This window comes from Bombina bombina, chromosome 2 (assembly GCF_027579735.1).
Source record: "Bombina bombina isolate aBomBom1 chromosome 2, aBomBom1.pri, whole genome shotgun sequence".
Classification (NCBI taxonomy): Eukaryota; Metazoa; Chordata; class Amphibia; order Anura; family Bombinatoridae; genus Bombina; species Bombina bombina.
Genome location: NC_069500.1, coordinates 1,334,246,632 through 1,334,271,108, shown reverse-complemented (window position 1 = coordinate 1,334,271,108; position 24,477 = coordinate 1,334,246,632). Strand labels below are relative to the sequence as shown.

The window sequence follows — 24,477 nt, the reverse complement described above, 5'->3', positions numbered from 1 at the left end:
TTCCATCTTGAACGATGGGACCTTGAGAAATTTGTTTAAGATCTTGAGATCTAGGATTGGTCTGAACGTTCCCTCTTTTTTGGGAACTATGAACAGATTGGAGTAGAACCCCATCCCCTGTTCTCTTAATGGAACAGGATGAATCACTCCCATTTTTAACAGGTCTTCTACACAATGTAAGAACGCCTGTCTTTTTATGTGGTCTGAAGACAACTGCGACCTGTGGAACCTCCCCCTTGGGGGAAGTCCCTTGAATTCCAGAAGATAACCCTGGGAGACTATTTCTAGCGCCCAAGGATCCAGAACATCTCTTGCCCAAGCCTGAGCGAAGAGAGAGAGTCTGCCCCCCACCAGATCCGGTCCCGGATCGGGGGCTGAGAGCATTGATTCTGTCCATAATCTCCTCATAAGGAGGAGAGTCACTATCGAGCACCTTAAGCAGTTCATCAAACCAGAAATATGCGGCAGTAGTGACAGGGACAATGCATGAAATGGGTTGTAGAAGGTAACCCTGCTGAACAAACATCTTTTTAAGCAAACCTTCTAATTTTTTATCCATAGGATCTTTGAAAGCACAACTATCCTCTATGGGAATAGTGGTGCGTTTGTTTAAAGTAGAAACCGCTCCCTCGACCTTAGGGACTGACTGCCATAAGTCCTTTCTGGGGTCGACCATAGGAAACAATTTTTTAAAAATGGGGGGAGGGACGAAAGGAATACCGGGCCTTTCCCATTCTTTATTAACAATGTCCGCCACCCGCTTGGGTATAGGAAAAGCTTCTGGGAGCCCCGGCACCTCTAGGAACTTGTCCATTTTACATAGTTTCTCTGGGATGACTAAATTTTCACAATCATCCAGAGTGGATAATACCTCCTTAAGCAAAATGCGGAGATGTTCCAATTTAAATTTAAATGTAATCACATCAGATTCAGCCTGCTGAGAAATGTTCCCTAAATCAGTAATTTCTCCCTCAGACAAAACCTCCCTGGCCCCCTCAGATTGGGTTAGGGGCCCTTCAGAGATATTAATATCAGCGTCGTCATGCTCTTCAGTAACTAAAACAGAGCAGCCACGCTTACGCTGACAAGGGTTCATTTTGGCTAAAATGTTTTTGACAGAATTATCCATTACAGCCGTTAATTGTTGCATAGTAAGGAGTATTGGCGCGCTAGATGTACTAGGGGCCTCCTGAGTGGGCAAGACTCGTGTAGACGAAGGAGGGAATGATGCAGTACCATGCTTACTCCCCTCACTTGAGGAATCATCTTGGGCATCATTGTCATTATCACATAAATCACATTTATTTAAATGAATAGGAATTCTGGCTTCCCCACATTCAGAACACAGTCTATCTGGTAGTTCAGACATGTTAAACAGGCATAAACTTGAACAGAAAGTACAAAAAACGTTTTAAAATAAAACCGTTACTGTCACTTTAAATTTTAAACTGAACACACTTTATTACTGCAATTGCGAAAAAACATGAAGGAATTGTTCAAAATTCACCAAATTTTCACCACAGCCAAATGACGCCTTCAGAAGTCTTTTATAAGTATCAGAGCTCCTCTCACATGCGACTGCATGCCATGCCTCTCAAAAACAAGTGCGCAACACCGGCGCGAAAATGAGACTCTGCCTATGCTTTGGGAAAGCCCCTAAAGAATAAGGTGTCTAAAACAGTGCCTGCCGATATTATTATATCAAAATACCCATATAAAATGATTCCTCAAGGCTAAATATGTGTTAATAATCAATCGATTTAGCCCAGAAAAAGTCTACAGTTTAAATAAGCCCTTGTGAAGCCCTTATTTACAATCGTAATAAACATGGCTTACCGGATCCCATAGGGAAAATGACAGCTTCCAGCATTACATCGTCTTGTTAGAATGTGTCATACCTCAAGCAGTAAGAGACTGCACACTGTTCCCCCAACTGAAGTTAATTGCTCTCAACAGTCCTGTGTGGAACAGCCATGGATTTTAGTTACGGTTGCTAAAATCATTTTCCTCATACAAACAGAATTCTTCATCTCTTTTCTGTTTCTGAGTAAATAGTACGTACCAGCACTATTTGAAAATAACAAACTCTTGATTGAATAATGAAAAACTACAGTTAAACACTAAAAAACTCTAAGCCATCTCCGTGGAGATGTTGCCTGTACAACGGCAAAGAGAATGACTGGGGTAGGCGGAGCCTAGGAGGGATCATGTGACCAGCTTTGCTGGGCTCTTTGCCATTTCCTGTTGGGGAAGAGAATATCCCACAAGTAAGGATGACGCCGTGGACCGGACACACCTATGTTGGAGAAATATACGTTAGCCGTGTGGAAAAAAATCATGCCCAAAAAGATTTATCACCAAAGTACCTCACAAAACGATTAACATGCCAGTAAACGTTTTAAAAAACAACATTTCAGATGCTGTGTAAAGTTATTACTAAGCCTGCTACCAGTCGCTTCTACTGCAGTTAAGGCTCACACATTATATCAGTATTAACAGTATTTTTTCAGTCAAATTCTAGTCCCTAGAAAATAACTCTACTGTGCATACATTTATCAGCCTGATACCAGTCACTACTACTGCATTTAAGGCTGTACTTACATCATACGGGTAACAGCAGTGTTTCCTTAGTCAATTCCATTCCCAGAAAATATTGTACTGCACATACCTCATTTGCGGGAGACCCCGCATGCTATTCCCATTTTCTGAAGTTACCCCACTCCTCAGAATGTCGAGAACAGCCAGTGGATCTTAGTTACGCCTGCTAAGATCATAGAAAACGCAGGCAGTTTCTTCTTCCAAATACTGCCTGAGATAGAAAAACAGCACACTCCGGTGCCATTTAAAATAACAAACTTTTGATTGAAGAATAATTAAGTAAAAACTCCAGCTCCTCTCGCGACCTCCTTCTTTGTTGAGGGTTGCAAGAGAATGACTGGATATGACATGTGAGGGGAGGAGCTATATAGCAGCTCTGCTTGGGTGATCCTCTTGCAACTTCCTGTTGGGAAGGAGAATATATCCCATAAGTAATGGATGACCCGTGGACTGAACACACTTAACAAGAGAAATGAAGCATTTTCAGCCCCCGCGAGCCTAACAGCCCACAGGGAAAAAAGTCAATTTTAAGGTAAGAAAAAATGATTTATTCATATGCATTATCCCAAATAATGAAACCGACTGTCGGAAATAAGGAATATTGATCATCCTGAATCAAGGCAAATAAATGTTTAAACACATATATTTAGAACTTTATATAAAAGTGCCCAACCATAGCTTAGAGTGTCACAAAAAATAAGACTTACTTACCCCAGGACACTCATCTACATGTAGTATAAAGCCAAACCAATACTGAAACGAGAATCAGTAGAGGTAATGGTATATAAGAGTATATCGTCAATCTGAAAAGGGAGGTAAGAGATGAATCTCTACGACCGATAACAGAGAACCTATGAAATAGATCCCGTAGAAGGAGACCATTGAATTCAAATAGGCAATACTCTCTTCACATCCCTCTGACATTCACTGCACACTGAGAGGAAAACCGGGCTCCAGCCTGCTGCGAAGCGCATATCAACGTAGAATCTAGCACAAACTTACTTCACCACCTCCACGGGAGGCAAAGTTTGTAAAACTGATTTGTGGGTGTGGTGAGGGGTGTATTTATAGGCATTTTGAGGTTTGGGAAACTTTGCCCCTCCTGGTAGGAATGTATATCCCCTACGTCACTAGCTCATGGACTCTTGCTAATTACATGAAAGAAATCTTTTATTTACATCTATAGTGAACGTCTGAAGTATATACATTCTCTTATTTCAAATATTATAAAAGTAAGAGAGAGTTTATGAACTGTAAAAATTCAGGGATGTAAAAGTCCAAGATATCGATTTCATAATATACAGATTGGTCAACAGGCCCCTAAAATGTATAATTACAGGAGATCTCTCTTCTTTCAAATTTTAACATGGAAGACTCATGAACTCCATAATTCTAGAATAGTTAGCAAGCTCTTAAAGGGATAGGAAACTCTAAATTATACTTGCATGATTCAGATAGTGTGTGTAATTTTAAAACACTTTTAGACTCACTCCTATTTTCAAATGTGCTTTGTTCTCTTGTTATCCCTTGTTGAAAAAGAATACACACATATCCTACACTAGTGGGAGCTAGCTGCTGATTGGTGCCTGCACACATTAGTCTCTTGTGATTGGCTAACTAGATGTGATCAGCTAGCGGCCAGTAGGCAATGCGGTTCCTTCCGCAAAGGATAACAAGAGAATGAAGCACATTTGATAACAGAAGTAAATTGGAAAGCTGTTTAAAATTGTATGTTCTATCCAAATCATAAAGGAAAATGTTGGGTTTGTCTGTCCCATGAAAGGGATATTAAACCCAATTTTTTTTCTTTCATGATTCAGATACAGCAGGCAATTTTAAGCAACTTTCTGATTTACTCCTATTACCAATTTTTCTTCCTTCTCTTGATATTGTTATTTGGAAAGTAGGAATGTAAGCTTAGGAGCCAGCCCATTTTTGGTTTAGCACCTAGGTAGTGCTTGCTGATTGATGGTTACATGTAACCACAGAGAAATGACAGTGACACAGCAGGTCAGCTGTGGCATTTTTACAACCCCACTAATCACTGGTTATTCCTGCTCTGGGCCAGCAGCTGTCTGCAGCTCCTAAACAGAACTTTAATGAAACGTTAATGCCTTTGTGGGGGATAAATACATAGAATTGCAGGGTGAATAGTGCTAAGATGACATGCTCTAACAATGTCCCTTTAACAGTGCATACCTGTTTACGGGTTGTGTCCAAATTCAAACCTCTCTCTAAAGTTTGGTAACATAAAATTAAACTACCTGTCCTTTTCCATACCTCACAGATATTAAAGGGACATTGTTAGAGCATGTCATCTTAGCACTAATGACCCTGCAATTCTATGTGTTTATCCCCCACAAAGGCTTTAAAATGAAATAAAAGTTCTGTTCAGGAGCTGCAGACTGCTGCTGGCCCAGAGCAGGAATGTCCAGTGATTAGTGGGGTTGTAAAAATGCCACACCTGAACTGCTGTGTCACTGTCATTTCTCTGTGGATCCGGAGTGGCACATTATCTATGTGTTTAACCTTTGCTGGGGTTAAACACATAGATATGAAGAGTCAGTAGAGGTAAAAAAAAAATCACATGCTCTAATGAATAACAGCATGCCATTCTTTTGTACTATAATGTTCCTTAAATGTTTTAACAAAGGAATCGCAAGAGCGCATACTTTGCATAATCAATAATCAGCAACTTATCACACGTGGCTACTGTACAAACAATACACAACTGATATGCTGAATTAAAGTGGTATTATAGTAAAACATGCCCAAATAAATAGGAGAAGAACCTTTTGAGTTGTTTTCATAAATTTACTTCTTGAATATTGACAGCCACTGGTTAATGTTGACACAGAGGTCAGAAAATTATGAAGAAAAAAAAGGTTTGTCAAAATATTTTTTTAGATTAAAAGAGACAGACTACTTCAGAATTGGTATTGTTTTAAAAGATAGATAATCCATTTATTACCCATTTCCCAGTTTTGCATAACCAACACTGTTGTAACACCTTGTATCTAAGCCTCTGTAGACTGCCACCTTATTTCAGTAATTTTGACAGACTTGCATTTTAGCCAATCAGTGATGAGTCAACAGGAGTGAGCACAATGTTATCTATATGCACACATGAACTCACACTCTAATTTGTTAATAAACCAGTTACATATAATAGAATGTCCCCACTATGTAGTGAGCAACTTGTAAAAACTGCAGCTGTCTAAGCATTAAACATATCATATCCAATTTGGTTTCAAACAAGAAACATAACCACAATAAAACTATTTGTTGCATATAACAACTTGCTTACTGCATAAAAAACGCACTGCAGTCCAAGACGATTCGGTGTTGTGAAAAATTGCCCTAATAGGATTGCATACTCCATTGTGGTCTACTGTTCTATATGTGGGACACTCAATATTTCATTTTTACATGTAAGTGATTTTAATTGCCATTACATCTTTGTAATAAATACTGCCTAAACTGAGTTGCGTTCTGTTCATTTTATACATGAACTAGCGCTGTCTACCTGTGAAAAACTGTCAGAATGCTCTGAGATTAGAGGCGGCCTTCAACGACTTCGAAATTAGAATTCTTTAGCTTTCAACAAAGAATACCAGAGCACAAAGAAAATTTGATGATAAAATTAATTTTGAAAGTTGTTTAAAAGTGCACGCCCTATCGGAATCATGGAAGTTTAATTTTGACTAGACAATTCCTTTAAAATTATCCAAATACACATTTGTCTGTTACCTTTCTTTTGTTTTCCTTTGTCATCTATTTCTTGCTTGGTCGCCATCACTTCAAACAAAGTCTTTAAGATACTTCTTAAGTCACTTGCATAGTTTGTCTGCAACTGATCAGCAACACCTGCAAATCATTAAATAATATTATCGACAAATCACATTTACACAAACCTACCATAATAATGGACATTCAGAGAAACTAGAATATCGCTAACTCAGGAGCAAGGCTGAGTATTGAGAATCGGCCATGCAAGGTAATGAATTTATATAGAGACATATGCTGTACACCGTTGGGGTTTCCCCTCAATATATTTTAAGCACAGAGGGTAAAAAAGAATGTTGAAATTCAATGCTCCTTTATTTTCTAGTCTTTGATGCCTTGGAGAAACATTTGGAATTTAGGTGATGTGAGGTTATCATAGAATAAATGTAGCAGAAGGAGGATACACTACCCATACAATGCCATGAAATGCCACCTACTGCCCCTGCTGAGGTTAAATGGTATGGCAGGTGTCTAATCGTGGGTAATAAAGTGTGCACCTACACAGCTGTGTATATATGAGGATCTTTATAGCATAGCAGATTAGAAGAGTTTAGTTAATTTGTCTAAGCAATTCAACAACAAAAAAGGTTTTGCTTTGCAATTCAGCAAAACAAGTCAATGTATTCCACCAATAAAGGCCCATCCATTAGGGACATCTAAACTTGCATCTTAGCCTTGGTTATATAGAAAATGGCTTGAGAAATCCCAGGAGCCAGGGCTAACAGATCTTTACTCCTGGCTCCAAACTGTTTGGCTTATTCCTCTATTATTATATCCTTGTCTGGCTCAAACAAAGTGTTGCACGAAAATTCTTACTGGCTCTTTTACTTGAAACACATTTGTCAACCCTGGTATATGAACCTTCCAGAAAAGTGTAAAATAAGAACAAAATCAATGTCTTGGAAATAAATAGCACATGAAAGAACAGATATTTAGACTATTTTAAACACTAAATAATATTCTGAGCAGACAATAGTGTCTGACAGTAGGCTTTATATAGATTACATTATATTATTCCTGGCAGCGTTACAAACATCCAAATATTGATTTGCAGTACATACATTTTTGCTGGGCATTCTACTGAAATCAATATCAAGTTTTGCATGTTTTGTGCTAATAAGATTAAGCAATACTTGGTATTTTATATATAGCATTCTACTATTTGTAATCTGCAGTTCTGCTGTATTGTGAATAATGCAGAAACATAATGGTGTTCTGCAAGTATTGTACAGCTATCTCTGTATTAATGAAGTGATTCTGATGACTAGAACTGTAATATGTGTGTGTTCATTAAAGGGACATTTAAGTAATGTGTTTATATATGCTAAGTATATATAAGCAACTAAGCACTGCAGTGTAAAAGATCTGCCTTTCCGCACACCATGAAAATCCTTTTGAATAGGTTATGTTATCTCCTTATCCTATTTGAATCAGACATAAATGAGGTCCTGCACTTATCAAGCAACCAATTTGTAAAATGTTGTATGGTCAATAGTCTAGGTGCAGCAAAAAAAGATACATTTTTAAAGTTAAACTAAAGGGAAAGAAATGCAAAATGAAAGTACCTTACTACTTTTTTACTACAATTATTTATACATTTTATAGGGAGTTAGATTTTGAGCTTAAGGTCCCTTTAAGTTATAGTGCAACAGTAAAATGTTCTAATAAACTGCAGAATTACTAAACCCTTTTATTCCAATTGTTATTACTGCAAGTAAACTCCTCCCACATTATAAGCTCATTATCATAAGCAATGTCCTTACTGTTTGTCTTTGCAATGTGTGAACAAGACGGAGTCTTTTAGCCTCTTCTTCATCCTCATGTAGGGTAAGGTTAATGACTCACTGAAGTATTGTCTAGAGCAGGGGTGTCCAAACTTTGCTCTCCAGAGGTTTTGGAACTACATTTCCCATGATGCTCAGCTACATAAAATGCTGGCTGAGCATCATCGGAAATGTAGTTCCAAAACCTCTGGAGAGCAAAGTTTGGACACCCCTGGTCTAGAGATTACTCAGCATCAGTCTCTCACCCAGTCCCATCATTGCTGCCTGTTATATAGTCTTTATCCTTCTTGTCCCCCCCCCATCTCCCTAGCTTTTCCCTTGATTTACCTCTGCACGCTGTGGTATTTCCACCCCTTCCGAACATGCTGGTGTATTTATTGCATTCTCAAGTCTGCTTTAGATTGTTTGACCCAGCTACATGCTACAACAGTAACTGCTTAAATTGTCTGACCAAAGTAAAGAAGGCAAAGTACACATGAGAAAGAGGGTTAAAGGGGCATAAAACCCCAACATTTTATTTCATGATTCAGAGTGTAAAAATAAAAATCCAGTTTATGTATAATATCAAATGTACTTTGTGCTTCTGGTATCCTTTGTTGGAAAGCAGGTAGGAATGTGTAGGAGCGTGCACGTGACTGGAGCAATAAATGGCATCAGTTTTATAACTTTGCTATACATTTGCAAGAGCACTAGGTGGCAGCAGTGTCATGCACTCCTTCAGAAACGTGCACACTACCTACCTAGGTATCTCTTCAACAAAGGATTAAATGAGAATGAAGTAAATTTGATCAAAGGAAACTTTTTTTAAATTATATGCTTTACCTGAATCACAAAAGAAAAAAACATAATTTATGCTTACCTGATAAATTCCTTTCTTCTGTTGTGTGATCAGTCCACGGGTCATCATTACTTCTGGGATATAACTCCTCCCCAACAGGAAATGCAAGAGGATTCACCCAGCAGAGCTGCATATAGCTCCTCCCCTCTACGTCAGTCCCAGTCATTCGACCAAGAATCAACGAGAAAGGAGTAACCAAGGGTGAAGTGGTGACTGGAGTATAATTTAAAAGATATTTACCTGCCTTAAAAACAGGGCGGGCCGTGGACTGATCACACAACAGAAGAAAGGAATTTATCAGGTAAGCATAAATTATGTTTTCTTCTGTTATGTGTGATCAGTCCACGGGTCATCATTACTTCTGGGATACCAATACCAAAGCAAAAGTACACGGATGACGGGAGGGATAGGCAGGCTCATTATATAGAAGGAACCACTGCCTGAAGAACCTTTCTCCCAAAAATAGCCTCCGAAGAAGCAAAAGTGTCAAATTTGTAAAATTTGGAAAAAGTATGAAGCGAAGACCAAGTTGCAGCCTTGCAAATCTGTTCAACAGAGGCCTCATTCTTAAAGGCCCAAGTGGAAGCCACAGCTCTAGTGGAGTGAGCTGTAATTCTTTCAGGAGGCTGCTGACCAGCAGTCTCATAGGCTAAACGTATTATGCTACGAAGCCAAAAAGAGAGAGAGGTAGCAGAAGCTTTTTGACCTCTCCTCTGTCCAGAATAAACGACAAACAGGGAAGAAGTTTGGCGAAAATCTTTAGTTGCCTGCAAGTAGAACTTGAGGGCACGAACTACATCCAGATTGTGTAGAAGACGTTCCTTCTTTGAAGAAGGATTTGGACACAAGGATGGAACAACAATCTCTTGATTGATATTCCTGTTAGTGACCACCTTAGGTAAGAACCCAGGTTTAGTACGCAGAACTACCTTGTCTGAGTGAAAAATCAGATAAGGAGAATCACAATGTAAGGCTGATAACTCAGAGACTCTTCGAGCCGAGGAAATAGCCATTAAAAACAGAACTTTCCAAGATAACAATTTTATATCAATGGAATGAAGGGGTTCAAATGGAACACCCTGTAAAACGTTAAGAACTAAGTTTAAACTCCATGGCGGAGCAACAGCTTTAAACACAGGCTTGATCCTAGCCAAAGCCTGACAAAAAGCCTGGACGTCTGGATTTTCTGACAGACGCCTGTGTAACAAGATGGACAGAGCTGAAATCTGTCCCTTTAATGAACTAGCTGATAAACCCTTTTCTAACCCTTCTTGTAGAAAAGACAATATCCTAGAGATCCTAACCTTACTCCAGGAGTAAAGTTTGGATTCGCACCAGTATAGGTATTTACGCCATATTTTATGGTAAATCTTTCTGGTAACAGGCTTCCTAGCCTGTATCAGGGTATCAATAACCGACTCAGAAAAACCACGTTTTGATAAAATCAAACGTTCAATTTCCAAGCAGTCAGCTTCAGAGAAGTTAGATTTTGATGTTTGAATGGACCCTGTATCAGAAGGTCCTGTCTTAGAGGTAGAGACCAAGGCGGACAGGATGACATGTCCACTAGATCTGCATACCAAGTCCTGCGTGGCCATGCAGGCGCTATTAGAATCACTGATGCTCTCTCCTGCTTGATTTTGGCAATCAATCGAGGAAGCAGCGGAAAGGGTGGAAACACATAAGCCATCCCGAAGTTCCAAGGTGCTGTCAAAGCATCTATCAGAACCGCTCCCGGATCCCTGGATCTGGACCCGTAGCGAGGAAGTTTGGCGTTCTGGCGAGACGCCATGAGATCTATCTCTGGTTTGCCCCAACGTCGAAGTATTTGGGCAAAGACCTCCGGATGAAGTTCCCACTCCCCCGGATGAAAAGTCTGGCGACTCAAGAAATCCGCCTCCCAGTTCTCCACTCCCGGGATGTGGATTGCTGACAGGTGGCAAGAGTGAGACTCTGCCCAGCGAATTATCTTTGATACTTCCACCATAGCTAGGGAGCTTCTTGTCCCTCCCTGATGGTTGATGTAAGCTACAGTCGTGATGTTGTCCGACTGAAACCTGATGAACCCCCGAGTTGTTAATTGGGGCCAAGCTAGAAGGGCATTGAGAACTGCCCTCAATTCCAGAATGTTTATTGGAAGGAGACTCTCCTCCTGATTCCATAGTCCCTGAGCCTTCAGAGAATTCCAGACAGCGCCCCAACCTAGTAGGCTGGCGTCTGTTGTTACAATTGTCCAGTCTGGCCTGCTGAATGGCATCCCCCTGGACAGGTGTGGCCGATGAAGCCACCATAGAAGAGAATTTCTGGTCTCTTGATTCAGATTCAGAGTAGGGGACAAATCTGAGTAATCCCCATTCCACTGACTTAGCATGCATAATTGCAGAGGTCTGAGGTGTAGGCGTGCAAAAGGTACTATGTCCATTGCCGCTACCATTAAGCCGATCACCTCCATGCATTGAGCTACTGACGGGTGTTGAATGGAATGAAGGACACGGCATGCATTTTGAAGCTTTGTTAACCTGTCCTCTGTCAGGTAAATCTTCATTTCTACAGAATCTATAAGAGTCCCCAAGAATGGAACTCTTGTGAGAGGAAAAAGAGAACTCTTCTTTTCGTTCACTTTCCATCCATGCGACCTTAGAAATGCCAGAACTAACTCTGTATGAGACTTTGCAGTTTGAAAGCTTGAAGCTTGTATTAGAATGTCGTCTAGGTATGGAGCTACCGAAATCCCTCGCGGTCTTAGTACCGCCAGAAGGGCACCCAGAACCTTTGTGAAGATTCTTGGAGCCGTAGCCAATCCGAATGGAAGAGCTACAAACTGGTAGTGCCTGTCTAAGAAGGCAAACCTTAGATACCGGTGATGATCTTTGTGGATCGGTATGTGAAGGTAAGCATCCTTTAAATCCACTGTGGTCATGTACTGACCCTCTTGGATCATGGGTAAGATTGTCCGAATAGTTTCCATTTTGAACGATGGAACTCTTAGGAATTTGTTTAGAATCTTTAAATCTAAGATTGGCCTGAAAGTTCCCTCTTTTTTGGGAACCACAAACAGGTTTGAGTAGAACCCTTGTCCTTGTTCCGACCGCGGAACCGGATGGATCACTCCCATTATTAACAGATCTTGTACGCAGCGTAGAAACGCTTCTTTCTTTATCTGGTTTGTTGACAACCTTGACAGATGAAATCTCCCCCTTGGGGGAGATAATTTGAAGTCTAGAAGGTATCCCTGAGATATGATCTCTAGTGCCCAGGGATCCTGAACATCTCTTGCCCAGGCCTGGGCGAAGAGAGAGAGTCTGCCCCCCACTAGATCCGGTCCCGGATCGGGGGCTCTCGGTTCATGCTGTCTTTGGGGCAGCAGCAGGTTTCCTGGCCTGCTTGCTCTTGTTCCAGGACTGGTTAGGCTTCCAGCCTTGCCTGTAACGAGCAACAGCTCCTTCCTGTTTTGGTGCAGTGGAGGTTGATGCTGCTCCTGTTTTGAAGTTCCGAAAGGGACGAAAATTAGACTGTCTAGCCTTAGCTTTGGCTTTGTCTTGAGGTAGGGCGTGGCCCTTACCTCCTGTAATGTCAGCGATAATCTCTTTCAAACCGGGCCCAAATAAAGACTGCCCCTTGAAAGGTATATTAAGTAATTTGGACTTAGAAGTAACATCAGCTGACCAGGATTTTAGCCACAGCGCCCTACGTGCCTGTATGGCGAATCCTGAGTTCTTAGCCGTAAGTTTGGTTAAATGTACTACGGCCTCCGAAATGAAGGAATTAGCTAGTTTAAGGACTCTAAGCCTGTCCGTAATGTCGTCTAGCGTAGATGAACTAAGGTTCTCTTCAAGCGACTCAATCCAAAATGCTGCCGCAGCCGTAATCGGCGCGATACATGCAAGGGGTTGTAATATAAAACCTTGTTGAACAAACATTTTCTTAAGGTAACCCTCTAATTTTTTATCCATTGGATCTGAGAAAGCACAGCTATCCTCCACCGGGATAGTGGTACGCTTAGCTAAAGTAGAAACTGCTCCCTCCACCTTGGGGACCGTTTGCCATAAGTCCCGAGTGGTGGCGTCTATTGGAAACATCTTTCTAAATATTGGAGGGGGTGAGAACGGCACACCGGGTCTATCCCACTCCTTAGTAACAATTTCAGTTAGTCTCTTAGGTATAGGAAAAACGTCAGTACTCGCCGGTACCGCAAAGTATTTATCCAACCTACACAGTTTCTCTGGTATTGCAACGGTGTTACCATCGTTGAGAGCTGCTAAGACCTCCCCTAGTAATACACGGAGGTTCTCCAATTTAAATTTAAAATTTGAAATATCTGAGTCCAATCTGTTTGGATCAGAACCGTCACCCACAGAATGAAGCTCTCCGTCCTCATGCTCTGCGAGCTGTGACGCAGTATCAGACATGGCCCTAGCATTGTCAGCGCACTCTGTTCTCACCCCAGAGTGATCACGCTTGCCTCTTAGTTCTGGTAATTTAGACAAAACTTCAGTCATAACAGTAGCCATATCTTGTAATGTTATCTGTAATGGCCGCCCAGATGTACTAGGCGCCAAAATATCACGCACCTCCCGGGCGGGAGATGCAGGTACTGCCGCGTGAGGCGAGTTAGTCGGCATAACTCTCCCCTCGCTGTTTGGTGAAATTTGTTCACATTGTACAGATTGACTTTTATTTAAAGTAGCATCAATACAGTTAGTACATAAATTTCTATTGGGCTCCACCTTGGCATTGGAACAAATGACACAGATATCTTCCTCTGAGTCAGACATGTTTAACACACTAGCAAAAAACTTACAACTTGGTTATAATCTTTTTTAGCAAAAAACGTACTGTGCCTCAAAGAGGTACTAACGATTAAATGACAGTTGAAATAATGAACTGAAAAAAAAAAACAGTTATAGCATCAAACTTTAAAACCACAAAACTTTTAGCAAAGGTTTGTTCCCATTAGTAAAATAACAATAATTAAATTTGACATAAAAAATACAAAGCAACGTTTTTATTCACAGTCACTATAAGAATTCTCACAGCTCTGCTGAGAGAATTTACCTCCCTTCAAAGAAGTTTGAAGACCCCTGAGATCTATCAGAGATGAACCGGATCATGCAGGAAATATAAAAGTAACTGACTGGTATTTTTTGATGCGTAGCAAAGAGCGCCAAAAACGGCCCCTCCCTCTCCCACACAGCAGTGAAGAGAAACGAAACTGTCACAATTAAAGCAAAAAAACTGCCAAGTGGAAAATAATGCCCAAATATTTATTCACACAGTACCTCAGCAATGTAAACGATTCTACATTCCAGCAAAAACGTTTAACATGATAAATAGTTATTAAAAAGGATTAGTGACCTTTAACAGAGTAGTTCCGGTGAAATACCATCCCCAGAATACTGAAGTGTATACATACATGTCATTTTAACGGTATGGCAGGATTTTCTCATCAATTCCATTCAGAAAATAAAAACTGCTACATACCTCAATGCAGATTCATCTGCCCGCTGTCCCCTGATCTGAAGCCTTTACCTCCCTCAGATGGCCGAGAACAGCAATATGATCTTAACTACTCCGGTTAAAATCATAGTAAAAAAACTCTGACAGATTCTTCCTCAAACTCTGCCAGAGAAGTAATAACACGCTCCGGTGCTATTTTAAAATAACAAACTTTTGATTGAAGTCATAAAAACTAAGTATAATCACCATAGTCCTCTCACACATCCTATCTAGTCGTTGGGTGCAAGAGAATGACTGGGACTGACGTAGAGGGGAGGAGCTATATGCAGCTCTGCTGGGTGAATCCTCTTGCATTTCCTGTTGGGGAGGAGTTATATCCCAGAAGTAATGATGACCCGTGGACTGATCACACATAACAGAAGAAAATTGGGTTTCATGTCCCTTTAATTATGAGTACCCATGCACTGCTCTGAATCTGCTTATATTTTGTTTAAAATTCTTAGAAATGCTATTAACCCCTTAACCCAATGCAACATATATAAATATATATATATATATCGCTTCCATATGAAGGCAGATGCCAGATTGTTACAGACGGTGACACTGTGTGTGTTACGGTCTGTAACAATCATCTGCCGGCAGGAGCGAAACCAGGATGTGGGTGGGCGGTCCAGCAGTGAAGGGGGAGGGAGTGGGATGGCCCAACCGCCGAAAAATATATGTAAAGGGAATCACCAAAAGGCAAAGCCGTGTATGTCTGCTATTTCTAAACAAAGGGGATCCCAGAGAAGCTTTTACAACCATTTATGTCACGATTGCACATGCAGTATGTAAATAATTTCAGTGAGAACCCAAAGTTTGTGAAAAAGTTAACAATTTCTTTTATATGATCACAGTTGGCGGTGAAATGGTGGCATGAAATATAATAAAAGATACCTTGGGTTTTCTGCTTAAACAATATATACAGTTTTGACAGGTAAATAAAAAAAACAAGGCTCTATTTCTGTTTAAATGGAGTAATAGCAAAAATGCTAAAAATTCTCCAATATTTTAGACAAGTTCTTCTCTGAAAGTCCCGGTAGTGAAGGGGTTAAAACAGATATTTTTCCAAATCAATGCTTAAAGGGTCATGAAACCCAAAATTTTTATTTCATGATTCAGATAGAGAATACAATTTTAAACAACTTTCCAATTTATTTCTATCATTTAATTTGCTTCCTTCTCTTGTTATCATTTGCTGAAAGGTTTATCTAGACAAGCTTAGAGTCAGCAGAGAACCTAGGTTCTAGCTCTTGATTGGTGGCTGCATATATATATATTGATTGTGATTGGCTCACCAATGTGTTCAGTAAGAAACCATTAGTGCATTGCTGCTCCTTCAACAAATTATACTAGGAGAATGAAACAAATTAGATAATAGAAGTAAATTAGAAAGTTGTTTAAAATTGTATTCTCTATCAGAATCATGAAAGAAAAAATGTGGGTTTCATGTCCCTTTAACTGCTTATTCTCACTCACTCTAAAAATAGCCTCTGTTACAGTATCTCAGATTTGTCTTATGATATCAGAACATGTGTCAAGTGCACTGTACATTTAATGTAATAGCAGAAGAAGGGTGACTCACCAGATGTTCCCTACAGAGAGCAGGTAAATACTCCAGATGTACCATTTCATAATAATGTATATACCTGTATATGCTCTCCCGTTTAGCGTTAAGCATAAATAACGTTAGTGTTTGAAGACTGATTGCACTATGTACAGGTCATAATCAGACACTTCATTATTCCTTTTTAAGCAGGATCACAATATCTACTGAGCGATGCTGAATACTTTATAGTACGCACCTGAGATGCAGACAAAAAGCCGATGAATGAGGTCATTACTGCTGTGGAAACGGGATCGGATCTTTTGCCTAGAAGCAATTTTTGCAGCCTGCAGGGCAAGTTGAATCTCCTCCTGATCAAAGTCGTCTGATGAGCAAGAACTGGTCATCAAGCTGCTTACGAGTAAAAAAAAATGAACACTTCAAGATAGGCAGGAGAACTTATTAAATGTTTTATCACAGTAGTGCGGCAAGATCTGAGCTAACAGCTGATATTTAAAGGGACATGAAACCCATTTTCTTTCTTTTGTGATTCGGAGAGAGCATGCAATTTTAAACAACTTTCCAATTTACTTATATTATCTTATTTTGTTTCATTCTATTGGTATTCTTTGTTGAAATGCATACCTAGGTAGGCTCATGAGCTGCTGATTGGTGGCTGCATATATATGTCTCAGGTTATTGGCTTACTGTCTTCCGTTGCTGTTTCTTCAACAAAAGATACCAACAGACTGAAGTAATTTATTTAATAGAAGTAAATTGGAAAGTTGTTTAAAATTGTATTCTGTATCTAAATCATGAAATACATTTTGGGTTTCACGTCCCTTTAATTAGCAAATGTCCCTTTAATTAGCAAGAAGAACAGACAATTCTCTAGAAGCAAAACTGTGAGGACAAAGAAACGGCTTATGTAAGACCTATGACTACTTGCGACAGACCATGAGAGATCACTGGTCCCTACACAACAGCAGACAATATACCGATGAGCTAGAATACAAGGATGCAATTTTATTTTATACTTTATTTCCATAATTTAACAAACTCTGTAAAACCCATAAAGTAAAAATCCTTCAATAGATAAAAGTTTAACTTAAAAAAAAGACAAAAAACAAACATCACCAGATTTACTATTCAATCATATTAGTTTACTTGACCAGCGACTAATTGTCTTCACTTATTAATGATGTTTTATTATTATTATTATATAACACTTAGTGATTAATATAACATTATATTGAACTTTATCTCTAAATGTGACCGCATCTGTATTTCTGTAATTTTATATTGTTTATCTTATTTATCTTTTGTTTATAAAAAACTCAATAAAACATTTGAAAGAAAAAAAAAATCACACAAAGGGACACTAAATTGAAAATGAAACTTTAATTATTTAGATAGAACATGCCATTTTACAAAACTAAAAATATTATACAGAAGTAACCCCACTCCATAAGTCTGTCTCCAGCCTTGTATAGCTTTAGAAGCTCTTTGAAAACAATTCAGGGAGATTTACCATTTTTAAATTTTTCCAACAAATGTGTTGACACCAACAGAATTTTGCTTACATTAACCCCTTCCCACCGTTGGGACGTTCCATGTCTTCATAACCGTGCTGGGCTTTAGAGCCGTTAGGACGGCATGGAACGTCTTACCCATTCTGCTGTCCTGAAGTCATAACAGCTTTCTTACTGGGATCGCAGGCTGCAGAGAGTGCCTCTCCCTGACCGGATTCCATAATTGAAATAACACAATTGCATGTACGATCACGTATATCTATTTTTTTACTTATTTGTTTATATCGGAACTTTGTCCCAATGTAACAAATAAGTAACAACAGGAAGGGGTTAAAAATAAAAAAAATATATAATATTTTGAGCATACTTTGTGAATGTATTATTATTATTTACTCCATCATCAAGCCAATATTACAAAATTATGTAAATAAATATTTTAAATGAATGAATATATTTATTAAAACTTTGTGTCATTAAATATAAACATGTAATATTCTGTACCATTATACACTTGATTTCCTTTTTTTTCAGCTTTATTATTAATTTCACATTTTAAAGAGGCATTGTACTAAAAAAAGTCAAAATATATATAAAAAAAGAAAGAAGCAATTAAAAAAAATAAGTAAATTAGTTTAAAACGGCTTCCTTATTCTTTAAAAAAGAATAAAAATGAAAATCAGATTCATGTTTACTAATAAACCAATTCCTGCAGAACCAAAACAGAAAAATATCAGAAATGATAAGTAAATGACCTCTGGAGTAGGTCTTATGTATAAGTATAGCCACATAAAAACACATTTTGGAGGGGGGCGTGTCCGAACCGCGATCTTACATGGTTGCATTTTCCCTGAGCTCCTACTGATCACTTGAAATCCACCGGTGACAGGAGAGATTCTACAGCACAAAATTATAACCATCTGTCTATGAGGGCAGACTACCTAACAGCACTTGAAATTTAGAGAAATTTGCGTTGTATTTGTGAAGTTTGAGCCCGGCATCGGACGCAGGAGGCCTAGAGTGGCGGCTCATACATAGGCAACGCCATCCCCCTCGAGTAATCGAGGGCACTTGGCCTAATTGGGTACTCACTACTTCAGCCCGAAAAATATGCCGAACCATATTAACTACTTAGCGCTTGAATACAAGAAGATATCATTGAAAATTATTTCATTACTACCCAGCAAAATGGATGCCGCGCAGAAAATAGGCCTGCAAGCTAGTTATGACTGTAGCATGGAAAAACTGGATCTCTGTTTCCAGAACTTGATTGCCAGAGCCCCATGGGATTTTCTCATACATATTTATCAAAAGCAACAACAGCTTCACCATGCAACTATAGCCAACGATGTAGATACTATGCCGGATGTACCAGGGGTTACCAACCATACAATGGCGCCTCCACGCACAATGAGGCTTTTGCCTTCTACTTTGCAAACCACAAACTGCACAACAGAAATCAAGAAGGAGTGCTACTTTTGCTATGTTAATGCTGCTGATATAACGGGCAAGAAGCTGTCCGAATCTGATTTGAGCCCCAGCGTCACTGAAACAGAGCCGACTACAAGCAATGTAGCTCAGGAGTTACCGCCACCAGATGGGATTACAATTGGATTTGCACCCGCGTGGGAGCTCGCGGGGGACTCCCGCGCTGCTCTAAAGAACAAGAAGATCTTTAATCCATCTAGCTTTCATAAACCAAATATCCCTGGGAACGTATCCAACTGGCTGGATCCGCTGATACGGTCCAATCTGAAAAGCTGATAGTGGAAGGTTGGTGGGGAACTTCAACATCACTACCTCGGCACCACTTCCGAGGCTTTGGTGGCCAAAACTGGGACATTGGGACGATGTTCACACTCCCGCAGGTTATGCCTGGAACCAGAAGTTTAGTGTAAGCTTTCTATTAGCACATAAGGCTTATTAGTCACTGAGGGAGAGATATGAAGATACCTCGAGTTGTTTAGCCATGTTTCACCTATAGTTACAAAACGTTTGTTTCTATCTTATAATTATAAGGGTAGACTATGTCAACACTGCTAATAATACTGTTAGTATGACACAGAGATTCCTTTAATGTCTTCTTACTAAAACAGCCTACTTCCAGCGGTTCCCGGCCGGAGCAGAGGAGGGGGTTAAATATATCTTTGCAAAGTTACAGGAACTGTCTCTGACTAAATATGTACACTCTGGTGATATCTATCTTAGGCAAACCACTATCCTTGTTTACACTATACTATGTTTTTTCAACTCACCGTGCCAACATACCCTAAATAGCGCCTTGTAGATTTAATTTTTCTCAATCTTGCTTGGTAGACGCTACTACTTTTATAGTGCCCGTAAATACATTTGTATGTTTTCTGTGGGGTTTAGTGGGGGGCCCCTAGGGAAACATCCTATATCATATAGATAAAATAAGGATCCCTAAAAACACTAGTTTTTAAAAGTGCAGTAGTTTCTATGTGCATGGCAGACACATCTCCCTCATAGCGCTAGAACAACTAATTTCCTTTCCCTAACAAACATCTGAAAGTCCCCAAACACATAGTTATTAACAACACCCACCCAAAACAATAATTATAGAACACCTCAGTGATGGAGCATTGCCGCCCAATCTGTTCTCTTAGACTTAAATTGTTGCATACTACCCTTTCAGAGATGTTATAGAGGTATACCTGAATATTCATAACTATACTAAAACACTGCCCAAACTTTCTCATATTAAGCAGCTTAACGTATTACCCATTAAGGACTGACATGTCTCTTTTTATACACTATGGTTAATTTATATATAGCGCTTAACTGTTTTTGTATTAATGTTTATACTTATCGAATGAGTACCCGGTTAGGGCCTTTGCATCTTCTACCTTTAAACTGGAAAACCCATTCAGCATTGTTATTTTTAGAGATGCCATTTTTCGGTGTATTTTATGTTACTGCTTTATGTTAAACCCCTTAACAATTTTATATACAAATCTAAGATCCAAGAGTGATCTAACACGACATGAAGAGGGGAGAAAATGAAGGGGAAAGACATTTTATTTTCTTGCTCTTGGTGCATTACATACTTTCAGATATGCCCTAAATATTTGTATTGATGATTGTACCATGCAATTTATGTCTGTAAACTTTTTCATATTCAATAAAAATATTTTGGTGGGAAGAAAAAACCTTTTGAAGAAAGTAAAAAACAGAAATTAATTGAAGAAATCTCAATAGTTTTGCTCAGCAATGAGAGATCCCACCTAAAATGGAATGCACAAAAAATGACCACGCCTACCATTAACAACCTTAAAGGGACATTTAACACTGTGCGAATGTTACTGTAGTATCTCATTTATAATTGTCCAAAACTGACCTGAGAGGAAATAACAGTCTCTTAAATCTACAAGATGGCAGCGTCTATTACTTTAAGGATAATAAAACTTTACACACAATTTTTCAATATTTAGGCAACTAATACAATTATTTTTAAATACTTCTGCATATTATACTTTGGCTAATCTTTGATAATCAATTTATCTAACATTTAATATTCAGTTAAAATCAAGCTAAGCTTTTCCTTGAAAAATATGAATTTTCAAAGATTCTTCATATAAAGAACCATAAAAAATGTGACAAATGTGCTTGTTTTTTGATTAGCTATTTCAAACATACTATTTCCTGTTACAATATATGCACCTAGTAGATGTAATTTATGTTACTTTGTACAATTTTGATTAGTGAATTTTGTATTTTTAAAGGACATTAAACATAAACTGAGTGATAATCTACCTTCATATCTGAGAACAAAAGAATCCTTGCTAACCAATCACGAATGAATAAACATATGTGCTTTTCACATTAGGGGAAGCTAGTTCATGCGAGCCATATAGATAACATTGTGCTGACGCAAGTGGACTCTAACAACACAGCACTTATTGACTTAAATGCAAATCAATAGATAAAGTCATGTGATCAGGGGGCCATCAGAAGATGTTTAGAAACAAGGTAATCACAGAGGTAAAAAGTGTATTAATATAACCCTTGTTTTCTGTGCAAAACTGGGGAATGGATAATAACAACATTTATGCTTACCTTCTTTCTTTCCAAGCATGGAGAGTCCACAAATGTATTCTAATTACTAGTGGAAATTCAACTACTGGCCAGAAGGAGGAGGCAAAGAGCACCCCAGCAGAGCTGTTAAGTGTCACTTCCATTACCCATAATCCCCAGTCATTCGGCTGAAGGAAAATGGAAAAAGAAGATAATACAAAGAAATAGAGGTGCCTGATGTTTATACCAACATTTTTAGCCGTCATAATAAATAAAAGGCTGGGTCGTAGACTCTCCATGTCCGGAAATAAAGAAATTTATCAGGTAAGCGTAAATTTTGTTTTCTTACCTATGGCATGGAGAGTCCACAAATTAATTCTAATTACTAGTGGGAACCATCAATACCCAAGCTAGAGGACACAGAATGAAAGGGAGGGAGAACAAGATGGCAGACCTAAACATAAGGCACCACTGCTTAAGAACCTTTCTCCCAAAGAAAGCCTTAGACGAGGCAAAAGTATTAAATTTATAGAATTAGGAAAAAAGTATGCAAAGAGGACGAAGTGGCCGCCTTGCAGATTTGCTCCACATATGCTTCATTTTTGAAAGCCCAAGAAGAAGAAACAGCCCTAGTGGAATGAGCCGTAATTCTCTCAGGAGGCTGATGACCAGCTATCTCATATGCTAATCGGATAACACTTTTCAACCAGAGAGAAAGAGTAGTAGAAGTGGCCTTCTGACCCTTACACTTACCATCGAAAACAACAAACAGGGTAGAAGACTGACGAAAATCCTTAGTTGCTTGCAGATAGAATTTTAGAGCACGCACAACATCTAGGTTGTGTAACAAACGTTCCTTCTAAGAAGAAGGATTCGGACAAAGAGAAGGAACAACAATTTCTTGATTAATGTTGCGATCCTATACTACCTTGGGAAGAAATCCCAATTTAGTACGAAGGACCGCCTTATCCGCATGAAAAATAAGGTAAGGGGAATCGCACCGCAGAGCCGAAAGCTCGGAAACTCTGCGAGCTGATGTAAAAGCAAGTCGAAACAAAACCTTCCACGATAACAACTAAATATCAACCGAATGCATAGGCTCAAATGGAGCCTGCCGCAAAACTTTAAGAACAAGGTTAAGGCTCCAAGGAGGAGCAACAGGTTTAAACACAGGCCTGATTCTGACCAAGGCTTGAACAAAAGATTGAACACCTGGCAGATCGGCCAGACGTTAGAGTAAAAGAATAGACAGTACAGAAATCTGACCGACAAACCTTTCTCCAGGCCATCCTGAAGAAAAGATAAAATGTGAGGGATCCGCACCCGACTCTAAGAGAAACCCTTTGATTCGCACCAATAAAGGTATTTACTCCAAACATTATGGTAAATCTTACAAGAAATAGGACTATGAGCCTGAAGCATCTTTTCAATGACCTTCTCAGAAAAAACACGCCTAGTCAAAAACTAGGCGTTCAATCTCCAAACAGTCAGCTTCAGAGAGTCTAGATTCGGATTGAGAAAAGGACCCTGACAAAGGTCCCTCCTCAGAAGAAACCTCCAATGGAAAAGAGATGACATATCACCAGATCCATGAACTAGATCCTGCAAGGCCAAACAGGAGCTATTGGAGTCACAACGCCCTTTCCTGTTTGATATGAGCTATTACTCGAGAAAGGAGAGCAAACGGAGGAAATAGGTATGCTAGATCGAAGTCCCAAGGGATCGCCAGAGCGCTGATCAGAACTGTTTGAGGATCTCTTGATCTTGCTCCGTACCTTGGAAAGATTTTCGTTTAGACAAGACGCCATCAGATCCAACTCCGGAACCCCCCACCTGAGGGTTATCATTGTGAATACTTCCGGATAGAGAGCCCACTCCCTGGGATGAATAGTCTGTCTGCTCAGAAACCTGCTTCCCAGTTGACCACCCCTGTGTGGATAGCAGAAAAGAGACAATCATGAGACTCCGCCCACTGAAGAATGTGAGTCACTTCCTTCATGGCTAAGAAACTCCAAGATCCTCCCTTGTGGTTGACATAAGCCACCAAGGAGATGTTATCTGACTGAAATCTGATAAAACAGACCGCACCTAGTTGAGGCAAAGTAGTTAGAGCAGAGAAGGTTGCTCTCCAATCTAAAATGTTTATTGGGATTGAAGACTCTCTTGAGTCCAAAGACTTGAGCATTTAAGGAACCCCAAACTGCTCCTCAGCCCGACAGGCTGGCATCTGTGGTCACAAACTCCCGAGATGGTCTCAGGAAGCCTGATCCCTGAAACAGATGGTCCTGAGAAATCTACTAAGATAGAGAGTCTCTCTTAGGAAGTCTAGAACTATACTCTAAGAGAGATCAGAGTGGTCTCCATTCCATTGTCTGAGCATGCATAACTGTAGAGGTCTCAGATGGAAACAAACAAAAGGAATAATGTCCCAGGAAGCAACCATTAGACCAATCACTTCCATAAAGCAAGAATTATGGATTTTCTGACATCCGTCAGGAAAATTTACATGGACAGAGAATCTATGATTGTTCCCAAAAAGCACACCTCTGTATGAGATATTGCTAACTGAAAAGATTGTGCCTGAAACAAAATGTCGTCCAGTTATGGTACCACCGCTATTCTCTGAGATCTGACCACCGCCAAAAGGGCCCTTAAAACCTTTGTAAAGATTCGAGGAGCCGTAGCAAGGCCAAAGTGAAGTGCTACAAACTGCAAAAGTTTGACTAGAAAGGCAAACAGCAGGAATTGGAGATGATCCCTGTGAATGGGAACATGAAGATACTCATCTTTCAGGTCTATGGTAGTCATGAACTGACCATCCTGAACCAAAAGTAGAATGGAACAAATAGTCTCCATTTTGAAGGA

General features: G+C 39.5%; 1 protein-coding gene across 3 annotated transcripts in view; it reads right to left on the bottom strand.

Annotated features, from left to right (window-relative positions):
- ZFYVE28 (zinc finger FYVE-type containing 28) overlaps nucleotides 1-24,477 on the bottom strand; it is a 529,419-nt gene that overhangs the window by 52,277 nt on the left and 452,665 nt on the right. For 2 of the 3 annotated variants that reach the window (XM_053704207.1, XM_053704208.1), the window contains 2 exons: nucleotides 16,308-16,459; nucleotides 6,349-6,465 (listed from right to left, as the gene is read on the bottom strand). In XM_053704207.1, the coding sequence (XP_053560182.1) occupies nucleotides 6,349-6,465; nucleotides 16,308-16,459 (269 nt within the window). Of the gene's footprint in view, nucleotides 1-6,348; nucleotides 6,466-16,307; nucleotides 16,463-24,477 lie in introns of all 3 variants that reach the window. The other variant, XM_053704206.1, reaches the window with a different exon arrangement.